This window comes from Rhinolophus sinicus, linkage group LG09, assembly GCF_036562045.2.
Source record: "Rhinolophus sinicus isolate RSC01 linkage group LG09, ASM3656204v1, whole genome shotgun sequence".
Taxonomy (NCBI): Eukaryota; Metazoa; Chordata; class Mammalia; order Chiroptera; family Rhinolophidae; genus Rhinolophus; species Rhinolophus sinicus.
Window position 1 is genome coordinate 69024222 of NC_133758.1, and position 13527 is coordinate 69037748.

The 13527-nt window shown below is 46.5% G+C and overlaps 1 protein-coding gene across 15 annotated transcripts in view; it reads left to right on the plus strand.

Moving 5' to 3' along the window:
- The window catches only part of SRPK2 (SRSF protein kinase 2), a 218683-nt gene that overhangs the window by 200861 nt on the left and 4295 nt on the right, over window positions 1-13527 (plus strand). For 10 of the 15 annotated variants that reach the window (XM_074340601.1, XM_074340606.1, XM_074340609.1 and 7 more), the window contains 4 exons: window positions 797-900; window positions 1024-1131; window positions 5673-5742; window positions 6393-6485. In XM_074340601.1, the coding sequence (XP_074196702.1) occupies window positions 797-900; window positions 1024-1131; window positions 5673-5742; window positions 6393-6485 (375 nt within the window). Of the gene's footprint in view, window positions 1-796; window positions 901-1023; window positions 1132-5672; window positions 5743-6392; window positions 6486-6833; window positions 6927-13527 lie in introns of all 15 variants that reach the window. The other 5 variants (XM_074340604.1, XM_074340608.1, XM_074340611.1 and 2 more) reach the window with 3 other exon arrangements.

Below are 13527 nucleotides of genomic sequence, written 5' to 3' on the forward strand. Positions count from 1 at the left end.
CAGCATTTTCTGTCTGGGCCCCCAAGTTGTTTTTTCTGTCACTTGTACCCTGCGTATCTGTGCTTGGTACCGGCAAGGTCTAGACTTATCTGAGAAGCTCTTCTGGTTCCCGGAGGCCTGAAAGCCTGGCCCTGTGACTACTGTTGACATTCTCTCAGGGTCCCTGAGGTTGAGAGTGGCCCGTTTACTTGACAAGATCATAAGGGACCTCAGAGGTTTGCCTGTATGGCCCAGGCTGTCTCAGGAGACCTCTGTTCTGGAGTGTTCCTTGTGCAAAGCTAAATCACGATTAATTAGTCCTAGCGTTTAATCTGCATTTGTTAATTAACCATCGTCTAATCCTTGCCATCAGCCCCAGCAGAGGGAGGGGTATGCGGTGCGGGTACCAGGTGAACTTTGTCACTCAGGAGGGATGGGCCACCCAGCACAGCGTTTTCTCTACCATCGTGATGCGGGTGCTAAAGCACAAAAGAGTGAGGTGGGGTCCATTAGGGAATGGGCTCTGACATAATGTGGAGCAGAGCAGGGCTGCCTGCCCTAGAGGTGAGATAAAGGGGAGAGGGCAAGGCAGAATCCATGGGCTCTGTGGGTCCCCCAGTTTGCTCCCTTCTGTGAAATATTTTCCAGAGATGAGACCTCAAATTTTAAAGTCTGTTGAGTTCAGTTTACAGAATTCGAGGCCTAACCGATCATCCCATCCCCTTCTAGAAAAGGAGGCTCTGCGCCCAGCAAACATCGCGTGCACATGTGCAGCCCACCTCTGCCCCCCACTAACTGTCCCGCTGTTTGCTCACAGCAGCAAAAACCCGGGCAGCTGACTTGCTGGTGAATCCGCTGGATCCCCGGAATGCCGACAAAATTAGAGTTAAAATTGCTGACCTGGGAAATGCTTGTTGGGTGGTAAGTTGTTTTCTTTCTAAAACGTTTCGGTCATGAGCATGTGTTAGAAGATGCAGTTTTAAATTCACTGTTTTCCCCTTTTTAATGTGTTCCTCCGTGGTAATGCGTCCTGTTCCTTTTCAGCATAAACACTTCACAGAAGACATCCAGACGCGTCAGTATAGATCCATAGAGGTTTTAATAGGAGCAGGTTACAGTACACCTGCTGACATTTGGAGTACAGCGTGTATGGTAAGAGCGGCCTTGGCCCTTTTCTTCGTGTAGAGGCTCATCCCCGTAATGCTCACCATGGGGAGAGTCTTAGCAGTGCATGCGGCCTAAAGCTTCCCTGACTGATGGTTGTCCACCCTGGGATGGGGAGGGGAAGGTTTTGCTGTATTGGGAGTCTTAAGAATTGAAAGAATTGTCCTGGGTTTGGGCTTGGTCTGGTCTGGTCCTTGAGAGACAGTCTCTCCTCAAGAGAGATCCCTCATCCCTGAAAATCAGACCCTCTGCTGTGGTGACAAAATGACTGCAGCTAATGCCTTTTGGTTACTGAAAGCTTGTTAGGTTGCTTGCAGCTTCATCCTTCACTCATTCTGTGTCTTAGGGGAAGACTGTCCACGGCTGAAAGGCTGGAGTCTGTCACAGTGGCCTCTTTCTGGAGAGGAAAGGATTGCCCATTTCCAGTGTTCCATCTCTCTTCTTCTCTAAAGTGAAATCTAGACACTGTCCTGGCTATTGCTCTGGGCTCTGCAGTCACTTGTGAGGCTGCAGCTGCTGCATGTGCTGCTCTGACTGAGTCCCACAGAGCGTGGGGGTGTTTTCCTCAGGGCCCCAGGCTGCCGTCTCTTCCACCAGTGCCCTGTTCATTTCTGCCGCCAGTTTTGCCCATCGTAAGTTTAGTTGTATCCAAATTCTCCTCCAGCGCATCAGGGCACCTTTTTCTCACTTACTCCCTGCCTGTGAATTGACGAGCGAGAATAGTCCATCATCCGTAAGCCTATTTCAGTTTCTCTTTCTTGGCCCTCTCTTTGCTGGCCCATTCAGCATCTTCTTTGTGGGCTATACTGTGTGTGTGTGTTGTGTGTGTTGTGTGTGTGGATAAGGGTGATGTTTCATGCTTTGCTTATATTTTTTTCCCAAATTCTCTGATATTTAAATGTAAGGGCTTGTGTGGACAATGTGACACTTGCCTTCTGATTAAAAAAGGCAATGCTGAATAATTAAATTCACTGTTATTCAAAGATTAGTGTAACAATTGAGTGTGCTGGATAGTTTGGCCTCTGATGCTAAAGTAAAAGCATTGCTTAGCATCCAGCGCTTAAGCAATGTTACAAAAAGTAGGTGTTTTGTGTCTTTCAAGTTGCATGACCTGAGGCAACAGATTAGGCCACATAGATCTGAAACTCTGTGCCCTTTTAGTCCCACATTGCTCTGATAGATAATACCAGGTCATTTTAAAATTAAGTTTTTTAATAAGTATCAAAAATGAAGTCCTTGCAGTTGCTGGGTATGGAAAAGAATTAGTAGGATTAGTTCCTTTGAATTCCGAGACCACTGGAGAGAGGAATTAGACTCGCTCTGACTCCAGAGGGGCAGGCCGGGTGGGGCTGGGCAGCTGTGGGAGGCGAGGGCAGAAGAAAGGGAGCTTGGAACAGGTAGAGCTGCAGGGGAGAAGGGATCCGCTTCAGGATGTGGTGAGGTCAGGCCCCGTTTTCCCCAGCAACACAGAGGTGCTGTATCAAGGTTGCCCTGAATTAGACTCTGAGAACTCTTTCAACTCTGAAATCCTGTGCTTCTAATTTTGGTGTTAAATTTTGGTGATATAACCAGAAAAAATAGGACAGGATTACAGATGCAGTAGAATAATGGTGGCGCTGTCAGTACAGTTTCATACCAGATGATCTGCCTTGCCTTCCATTAGCTGTTGCTGTGCACAGCAGCATACTTAAAACATCAGTAACTCCTAAGGGGAAGCGTTCACTGGTCTCCTTTCACCCCCTACCCCCGTCCTAAGAGATTAAGCATAAGCTCCTTCAGTGCTGCTCATGAGGGTTTTTAAAAATCAGTTGGTTTTAGGGGTGATTTTTTTTCTTTTTTCTGGAAGGGGCAGGCCTTCCATGCCCACCCCACCCCCACCCCTTATCCCAGAAGGTCATGACTGAGAGGTCGCTTCTGTTCTTCACAGAGAACCTGGTAAAGATGCGGCAGCGTTTCCTCACCCCTGCCCTGTTGAAGTTTAAAAATATAACAGTATATTCATTTGATAACACGAGCTGTAATAAACTCCAGACTGACTTGGTGGTGAGCCCTGGGGTCCTCTGACTGTTACAAATGGCACCACGTCGCAGGGTGACTGTCTTACGGTGGAGATGGGCGCCCCTGCGTGGAAGCTGGTACCAGGGCGCACTGATAAGAGGCTTCGCGGTCAGGGAGCAGAGCTGCTATTGCTGGAAAAGGAGGACAAACGAGGCCAAGCAGCTGGGATGCACAGTCGTGGAGTCTCATTTCCCTTCTGTTTCGGGGCCCCTCCAGATGTCAGTGTATATGATCTAATCATGTTGTGTGGGCGGAGGCTTTGGCCTCTGCACCTGTGGGTCAGAGATCCCTTTCTGTGGACTCCGTGGTAAGTCCGACTCGGGGCCATGGGAACAAAGCCAGCCTGACGCATTTCACCAAACTTCTTTAGCCCTGGTCACATCACAGAACTAGTCGGTGACCTTATTCAGAACGGGGCCCTTTGGCATGGGGGAGCATTTCAGGAAAGAGATGTCTCCAGAACCTGAGAACGGAGGTTGACCGAGAGGAAGGCCTTCAGAGGGTGTTAGGCCAAGTGCAGATGGAAGAATCCAAAGTTCCAAATGTTAAAACTAAATACTATTAGGTTGGTGCAAAAGTAATTGCGGTTTTTGCAATTATTTTTAACCTTTTAAACTGCAGTTACTTTTGCACCAACCTAATAATTATCGAGCTTACAATGGGAGAACCTTGAATGGTTTCGTAGCTGCCGGCATCAAAGCGGGTCGTGAGGTCCAGAGGCTGATGCTTCCGTGGGAACGTTTGCCCTGTTGTGCGTGTCCTACCCATCACTCTCCAGGGAACATGATGGCGCCTCCCTCTGGCCGCTTCCTTTTGTTTTCTCCATCTCACCGACAGGCTGCTTTGGCTTAAGGGTTTCGTTGGAAATACGTGGTGCTAATCAAAACGGTCATCTTTCAAACACTCAGCGGACATATCTTACTGTTAGGCTGTAAGAATCTATACAACCAGATTGAAATGTTTTTGAAAATTAATTGGAGTGAGCCAGAACCCAAGGAAGGCGTCCTGGGCAGCTCTCCTTAGAGCTTCCATCTTGCAGCTTCCTGGTCTTCTTTCTCCATTAGCGTTTCACCTTTTCCTCTTGGCTTGTAAGGTATTGAATGGATTGTGTCCCAGGCGAGGAAGACTTCTCTGTCCATATAGTGCACGATGCAGTTGTTCCTCTTGGACTTGTGGCCAAAGGTGAGGGTTTTTGCCCTGATCTGGGATTGGCCAATGTTTCTGTCCTTGTTGGGTGAAGAGGCGCCAAGTGAGGACCTGCGCAGACCCTGCAGCACTTGTGCGACCACCTCCCTCTGCCAAGACCTGGCGTGTCCAGGTGCTGCTCAGACGCAGGTCTGATTCAGGGCAGGCGTCCTGAGGTCATGAGCTAGTGGTGCTGGGCTCAGAGCACCCACCTGTGGTTTGTGCAGAGTATTGGCAGAGGTGGGCCAGCCACAGGCAGACGAGTCTTCCTAAGGGTACCTTCCCCACACTCTGGTTGTCAGCAGGAGAAGGTGGGTGGGGGGTGGGGTGGGGAGGGCAGCACCTTGGGGGGGGTTGGAGTCACTGATCCACAGGTGTCAGTGGAGGGGGATTGGGCTCCTGAGCGTCTTTCACAAAAGCAAGACCTGATACTTGCAAGAACCAAATTATGCAACAACCAAAAATGGGATTTAGTTTCTCCTTTTTTGTTTTGTTTTGTTTTTAAAACATGGCATTTGATCAGCAGAGCAAAGCAGTTGATGTCTTTATGTATTGTTACCAAATTAAACTCACGGTCCTGAGATTTTCTGTGTGTATATGTGAGCAAGGGAAGTAGACTATCTGGTGGGAATGGAAACAAATCGCCTCCCCCACAGGCTGGGGTGACGAGGCAGACAGTGGTCAGTCAGGAAGCCACTCCCCCACCTCAGGAGGGCTGCACCATCATCGGGCTCTTGCTGGCCCCGGGGCACAGAACTAAGGGGGCTTCTTAGTCTCTAAGTGTTCTTTTGACTGAGTCAGAAATGAATGAAATGAGGAAATTCTGAAAATAGCCCTTGGTTACTAAGACATGAAGGTCTTTGTTTCAAGAGAGTGGCAGCACCGCCATCCAGGGGCCAAGTTAGCCTGCAGGTTGAGGACAGGCTCTGGAGTCAGATGTGCACCTGGATGGAGTCCTCGTCCTGCCGTGAGAGGCCAAGTGCAGGCCGCGGGGCCAGGGCTGCACACAGCGGCAGCCGATGCGCGGACAGCTCGGTTTAGCTTCTTGCAACATGGAGCGCGCATAGCCCTTACCCCTGGCAGTAAAGGAGCCGTAAGAATATTTCCAAAGCTGCTTTGAACTCTTTGGAAGGAAGAGAAAAATTGGTATTGATCCCTTTTAGGAGGCTCTTTGGTTTGATTCAGATCCTCATAAGATGCGGGTCTCTTGCACAAGGAGAAAAGTTTGCTGACTCGGGGGCCAGTCCCTGTGGAGAGCACTTAGCATGTCGTCTGTTGTGTCCTAGGCATTTGAGCTGGCCACCGGAGATTATTTGTTTGAGCCGCATTCTGGGGAGGACTATTCCAGAGATGAAGGTGAGTATTGCTGCCCGCTGAGTACCTGCTGGGTCTCCTGAGGGTCCTGAAATTCTGGGCACTGTTGTACTTTTGTAATTAAATAGAGCTATGGTTTTCAAACACCAAATTCTGGGCCCCCCCCTTTTTTTTCTTTTGAGCTTGAAGCCCCATCAGTGGCAGTGAATGGGCAGCACCTCCTGGCAGGGGTGGCACTTCACAGAGCCCTTGGGCTGAGCCCGCCCGCTTCTCCGGCTTGCTGCCCACAGGCCCCAAGCCCAGGTGGCCAGGAGAGGACAGGCTGTATGAACCCCGTCGCCTCTCTGTGGTCCCTTTGTCCACTGATCTGCTGCCCATTTTTCTGTCCTGTTGGGAGCTGAGTTTGAAAACCAGGGCATTCTGGCTTGAATTCCTTCAGTAAACCTGACTATGTCCATGCTTATTTGCTTGCAGTGCTGGGGTGGCCTGGGGTAAGCTGGCATCAGTCACCGTTAATGCTCCAGATGGTGCCTGAGGCCTGCCGGTCCCAGAAGCCTCTGCATGGGTGTGCTGCAAACGTTGTTGATTTGTGTCTGTTTCTGAGTTTTTACTAATTTCAATTTTCCCCTCTTTTTTTATCCCCTCCTTCCCCTGGCCCCTCCCATTCCCGTCTCCTTTTCTCTCCTCCGTAGACCACATAGCTCACATCATAGAGCTGCTAGGCAGTATCCCAAGGCACTTTGCTCTGTCTGGAAAATATTCTCGGGAATTCTTCAATCGCAGAGGTAGTACCTCTTCTTTTTGAAAAGCGCCACGATGCAGACAGAAACGGAATAGCAGCTGCCATTTGCAGCATGAATGGCGACAAAGGCATTTCTCCTAAATTCAGCAGAATTTAGGAGAAACCAGCAGAATTCCTGTGCTGGTTTCAAAGCTGACAGGGAAAACCACATTTTGCCTGAGCTGCGGTCACCCTGTGCCCCAGCCCGTCTGGCCCCAGGGCCACGCCGGGGCCCTCAGCCCTCCAGGTCGCGCTCTGTTTCTGTCTGCGCGGGCCGTGACAGTGTCTGCATGCAGTGTACTGATTAAACTGTCGTGTGTTTCTGTTTTGCTGGCAATGTTTCCCAATGCAGATCACATAGCATTGATCATTGAACTGCTGGGGAAAGTTCCTCGAAAATACGCTATGTTGGGGAAATATTCCAAGGAGTTTTTCACCAGAAAAGGTAACGGTATTTATATAAGCAACACTAATTTCAGCATAATCCTCTCCCAAAAGGAGAAATTATGCTTTCGCATTTGGGCAGTGGAGAAAGAGCTGGACTTTCACAACTGGGGAGTTCTGCTGAAGATCGCTCCCAAGAAATAAACTTGGATGAACCATCTGATGTCTGTGGAATAAGAATTTTGTAAGAGACAACCTTGCTATTTATCTCCTCCGCACCTCCTCTCCTACTCTGAGCACCAATCTGTGCTCACAGAGTTATGAGAAGCGTTTAAGTGATTTTTAGAAACCAGCTTACCTTATCTTCACGTACTCCATGTGCTCATGGAGCCCTAGGGTGTTTCTTCATTGGAGCAGAGGTGGCCTGGACACGGGGCTTCCCGAACACTAACTGCCATCTTCTGTCTGATCTGTCTAAGCTGTTTACCGAGTGGGGGGAGGCCTGTGAATCCTGTGTGCCTCACATCCTGACTGGGGGACTCTGTCCGCCGTTGTGTTACCTCCCTCACACTGTACTATAGGTGATTTGCTGCAATACTGAGCCCTTGTGGAACTTCCCGTGGTGTGACCCTGGACAACTATTTCTTTGCCCTGTGTAGTCCCTCGTTAGTGGTCAATTTTAACAAGCACCCAAAAGCCCGAGGGGATTTATAGTTAAAGAACCCCTCCCCAGTGACACACTCTTTTGTGTGAGCATAGTTAGTCTTTTTAATTCATGCTTTTTCAGTTCAAATTTTGTTTTTTGGGGAGGTGGGTTTGCAACACTCTTAAAGAACTTTTAAAGTTGGTATGAGCAGGACATGGTGTTTCTAGAAATTTCTGTAAGTCCCAGATACTCTATCTCTCCTGCTTTAGCCAAATTTGGAACACCAGATAGACTTTTTATTTTCCTATGAGGTAGGGAATTCTTACAGACTAGTAATCCTTTATTGTATATTGTGGTGATATTCAGCTAACCAGTCCTTGCTTTATTCTTTAGATTACTTTTCCCTGTTACATGCATGAGACTCAAGAATTAACCATGAGAAGACGGTGGTTTCCTGCTTCACTTATCTGAGCGCCCTGAGCGCACTCCCAGCTTATCTGGGACCACCCAGCGGGCAGCCTGTGACACATGTAACGAGATGCAGTTACTTTCTTATTACCTTATCACAGGGGAAAAAATTGTCAGGTTGAAACCTGTTCTTCATACAACCGGTATCAATTTTGGTTCTGAGGATCTGGCCTTCAAGTCTGGGTCACATGATGAAGATAGAGAGTTCCCTTCCCCCCACGCAGGTGCTCACAGGCCGAAGTAGCGGGAAGGGCAGGCAATGGCTTGGCCATTGAACTGTTTAGTGACAGAGCTGGGTTTGAGCATGCTTACGACGGGCTCGTGTCGTGATGTCAGCCCTGAACCGCTGCTTCTAAATCAGTCCATGGGGGTTACTTCAGGTGCGTCGTCGTTACAAGAAAGTCCAGGAGGATGCGTGGGTAGCACGTGGCCCAAGTAATAGCTGGTATTATTGCTAAAGCAAAGTTATCCACAGGGAAACAGTATAAACTTTATGAACTTCTGGACAACAATACCAGTGACAAAGCAGCCTAAGTTTCCCTAAGAAACTTCCAGATTTGAAAATGGTTAAAGCAAGGAAAGCTCTGGATTCAGTGTGGCTTGGGGGGTTGTGTTTATTTTAATGAGGCAGCCCCTTCTTCCCCATTTCAGAATGTGTTCAGAGCCTGTGGGAGGGGGCCTGGCCCCCAGGAGGCCTTGGCTGGTAGACGACTTGCAGGGAACCCTCAGCCATATCCTTTACCCTTGTCAGGTGGGGGCAGGAGGTAGGGAGGCTGGGAGCACCCAGTCTAGTCTGTCAGGGAACAGAGAACAGCACTGCTGGTGCCCTGGGAGGAGGGAGAAGAACCAGGAGGGCACCCGACCACAGCACCCGTCTCGGTCCAAGTCAGGAGGCTGCATAGGTGGGTCAGCAGGTCCCGGCACCTGGCATACAGCATGTGAGGGCCCCAGCGTCCGCCCATTGTGTGACCGCTTGCCTTTCCTCCGTGCAAGGAGCTGCTTACAGAGACAGGGCTCCTCATCTCTGTGCTCTCTGTCTGTGGGTTGTGAACCACCCACAGACTGAGCAGTGGGGAAGAAGAAGAAAAGGGACAAAAGGAGAGCCTGGAATGGTGAGGACAGCCTGAGGGCACGTGTGCTGGGGTGGCAGCTGTCCTGAGGCTCATGTGTTAGGCTTTGCTGCTGGCCTGAGCTGCGACCTCCCTCCTGGGAGAGCAGCTGCCAAATGCCAACCCAGAAGCAGCAGAGGGTCTGCTCTCCGTGCCCTGTTGGGTGGGGGCTCTCCTTCCCGACAGGCTGATGAGGGAGGCGTGGTGAGCTGACGCTGCCCCGTCAGCGCTCCCTGTTTCGGGCCCTTTGTGCTGGGAGGCAGCTTCACACTGGCCTTTCTGTCAGTACCTGTGCTCCTGGGACAACGTGGGGTCTGTGCCCGTCCCCACCTGCCGCCAGATGGGAATAGAAAGTTCTTGCAGAGGACCTTGCTGTTCCATCGTCACACTGTTACCGTGTTTCCCCGAAAATAAGACCTAGCCAATCAGCTCTAATGTGTCTTTTGAAGCAAAAATGAATATAAGACCAGGATGTATATTGTATTATTACATTATATCATACTGTATTATATTAAAATAAGTAAAATAAAATAGTAAAATAAATAGTCAGATAAGAGCGGGTCTTATATTCATTTTTGCTCTAAAAGACACATTAGAGCTGATTGTCCGGCTAGGTCTTATTTTCAGGGAAACACGGTATCACACATGTGCTAGGACCTGCGTACACGACTCTCTGAGGCAATTGAAGGTTACTCTCAGAGTTGAAATGCATGTGGCATTCTTGGTCAAGATACAAGTAGACCAAAAACAATTTGATTTGGTGTTACTGTGGGAACTAGAGTCTTTTCCTTCCTTTGAATATAAGAGAGAATTTATGACTAGGCAAGAAATCCCCTAAAATGACTGGGAATTGGGACTTAAGTTCTTTCCTAATTATTGTTTGTTTATCGTAACTGTGGAAATCAGAAGGGTTTTAGGGTTTGTACAGAAGTCACAGGAATAATATGATGAATGAGGGGCCTGTCATGAAAATAGATTTCACCATGTCCCTCAGGATGACCTGCATGATTTGTCACAAAAAGATGTGTTTGTGCATTCCTCCCTAAGTAATGTGTGCACAGGTACGTTTTGGAAAAAAATAGGATCTTAAATGTATCCATTGAATTTTTTTTTTTAATAGAATATCTTTGTGCCAGAACTGCTACTAAGAAAAGCAAAATGGAAATTTGCTGTTAATTTGCTTACATCACATTGGAAAGCAGCCAGGGATCTTGAGGGAGTGAACTGCAGGTTTTCCTGCTCTCTGTCCTCCTGGTGGGAAGCAGATTTCATCCCACTGCGAAGACAGGGAGCAAGAGTGGGTGTTAAAGCTAAAAATCACGTCTGTCCTGTGAGGTGTCTGACGCCCAGCTGGGCCTCGGAAGGGTCAGCTCATGGCCAATCTCCTCGGTGTGACCTGGCCTGTGGCAATAACTAGAAAAGTTTCCTCATACTATTGGGTCTAAAGCTCTCATCTTGGAGGCCGAGCTCTGTGAGAACAGGGCTGGGTCTGTGTGGGTTACTGTTGGATCCCCAGAGCCTGGATTAGGGAGTGCCTGGTGAAGAGTAGGTGTATTTAGTTATTAAGTTTAAAAACATTAATCTGTATCCCATCTTCGCTTTGGATGGATGCCTTTCCTTTGTTAGCTAGAGCAGAGTGAAGGTATATTCCACTTTGCCTGGGACAGCCCTAGTCATCTACTCGCTATCGGGTGTAATTACCCTCTCACTCTTTCTTAGGTCCCTGTTTGGAGGCTGCAGGAAAAAGCCCCCCTGCCCCTCAGCTAGCATTGTGGAGGACAGGGAAGCTGCTGTGTCCTGGAGTGACGCAGAACACATAGCAAAGGCATTTTGGAAAATAAACCACACACCACAACTGATCATAGGTTTGAACTACTATTTCAATCATTTAACTTTGAATTTGAACATATGATGCAAAAATATGAAGTTGTTATAACAGGTTCAACTAAATTCTATTATAGTTCATCCCATTTATTCCTGTCATTTATTATGATCTACTAGTTAGTGAAATGTTTTATTTTTACCATATGCATTAACACAACATTGGAATTATTTTGAAGTTATTTTGTTTTGTGCTTTGTACCAGGTTTTTTGTAACAGCTTTATTGAGAGATAATTTACATTATCATGCAATTCACCCTTTTAAAGTGTACAATTCAGTGGTTTTTAAAATATTCACAGAGTTGTGCAGCCATCACCACTGTCTAATTTGAGAACGTTTTCATTCACTGTGTCCACTGGTACTCACTATTCTCCCCACCCTCAGCCCCCAGAAGCCACTAATCTACTATCCTTTCCTGGATTCGCCTCTTCTGGACATTACATATAAATGCAGTCACACAGTATGTGGACTTTTGTAGTGGCTCCTTTCATTTACTGTGATGTTTTCAAGGTTCGTCCATGTGGCAGCGTGAATCAGTGCTCGTCTTTTTAGGTACAGATGTAGTTACTACATTTGGTATTTCTATCAGTGATAGGCATTGTTGTTTTTGCTTCTTGGCTATTTGAATAATGTTCCTATGAAAATTAATGTCTGAGTTTTTATGTGGATATGTGTTTTCATTTCTCTCAAATGCACATGTGTGATAATTGAAGTACAAAAGTTTTCTTTTTGAAAATTGGATGAAGTCCAATTTTCTACTTTTTCTTCGGTTTCTTGTGCTTTTATGTCACATCTAAGAACCATTACCTAGTTCAAGGTCATGAAGATTCATTCTGTTCTAAGAATTTTGTTTTAGATCTTATGTTTAGATCTGTGATCCATTTTGAGTTAATATTTATATGTGTGGAAGGTAAGGTTTATATAGATTTATTATTTTTTATTACAGTATTTACCAACATGTACTTTGTAGGAATTTGTTCAGATTTCTTGTGTTTTGCTTTGTACCAGTAAATTACTTATTGATAGATTCCTTTCTACGTGTATGCTGTTAAAATTTATTCTCATCCATTTTATATCATAGTTTTTTTCTAGTTACCAGTATTCCCTGAAATACGCAGACCAGGATTTGCCTCCATAGTCCCCTGTGTGTGCTGTGAACCCTCACATGCTTATATGTTTAATTGTGGAATATTATAATTTCATGGACAAAATAATGTATTTCCCTTTGCAAATCACTTAAAAGAATATTTAAGAGAAGTCTAATGGAAGCACTTAACTTTTTTCCTTGAAGAGTAATGTAGTAATCTGGGACTGGCAGGTACAGTCGCGTCCCAAAGCCTTTTCTCTGGAGGAGGAGTCCTCCTCCTTGGGACCTGTTTCCTGTCCCTGGTCCGGGGCCCAGCTTGGAAGGTGATTCTGGCGCGCCCCCCCCCCCCCCCCCCCCGTGACTGTAAGAGGCAGGGCACCTGCCTAGTGAGTAGCCTGGCTGCTCTCTTGTTTGCATGCCTGTGTGAGGCTGAGGCAGTTAAATGATGTTCAGTATTCTTTAAGAAAGAAAGGCTGCAAGTGGTTTAAAAAGTAAACACTGTCACAATTATGTGTCTGGCTATTTCCAAAATTTGTGTCAGCGAAACCTATCTTGGTATATTTTGCTAAGAGAAAAAATTGTGTCACGGCAAAAATTCTTTAACTTGTTAGCTAGCTACTTACTTTATTTCCTATAAGTGGTGGTAGTGGAGGGGGCTGTTTCTTGTGTGTTATACGCAGGACTGGGGCTGGTAAATGGGCTCGGCCCAGACTCGTCAGGATAGCCTGTGCTTGGCATTTCTGCTCCAGTAGATAGAGAAATTTGGGAGCTTCGGGTTTATTTGTTTTAGGGAGGAGGGGAGATTATTTTAAGAACTTTATTTTCTGGTAGATTATACTTTAGAATTTGTAAAGGAGAGACTAAGAGAAAGCTATAAATCAGTGTCGAAGTGGTTTCTTTTTTATATCTTTAGTTATAGGAGTTCTGTTCAGCTAGTCTTCAAATGGTTCTCAAGGTTGATTGTTCTATAATTTAGTTGTAACTTTGTGTCGTGGGAGGAGGTGAGCAGTGTTTCCCTACTCCACCGTCTTGACCGGAAGCCCCTTAGAGTTTGTTTTTAAGTAACCTTTATCAGCTATAAAAGGGTATTTCTTCTTATCATTGAATTAAATGTAAGAAGTTTTACATATAATCATAGAGCTTGGGCGAGTTTATTTCCTGGTTTTTTCTTGGTATTATCGAGTTTTCCCACCTAGCTACATAATCCACATATGTTTCGAGGCAATTCAGCATTCTCTTATGTTGCAGTATTTATGGATGTAATAGCTGTCGGTGCTTAGGGTTATTTTGCATGTTACCCTATTAATAGACGGCATGTTTGCACATACAGGTTTTTGTGTGTGATTACCTGGCCAAAAGTATATTAGATATTTTATTTTAGGCTCTTCTTGGGGAAATTTTTTTTTTTTTTTTTTTTTTTTAAGATTTTATTGGGGAAGGGAAACAGGACTTTATTGGGGAACAGTGTAT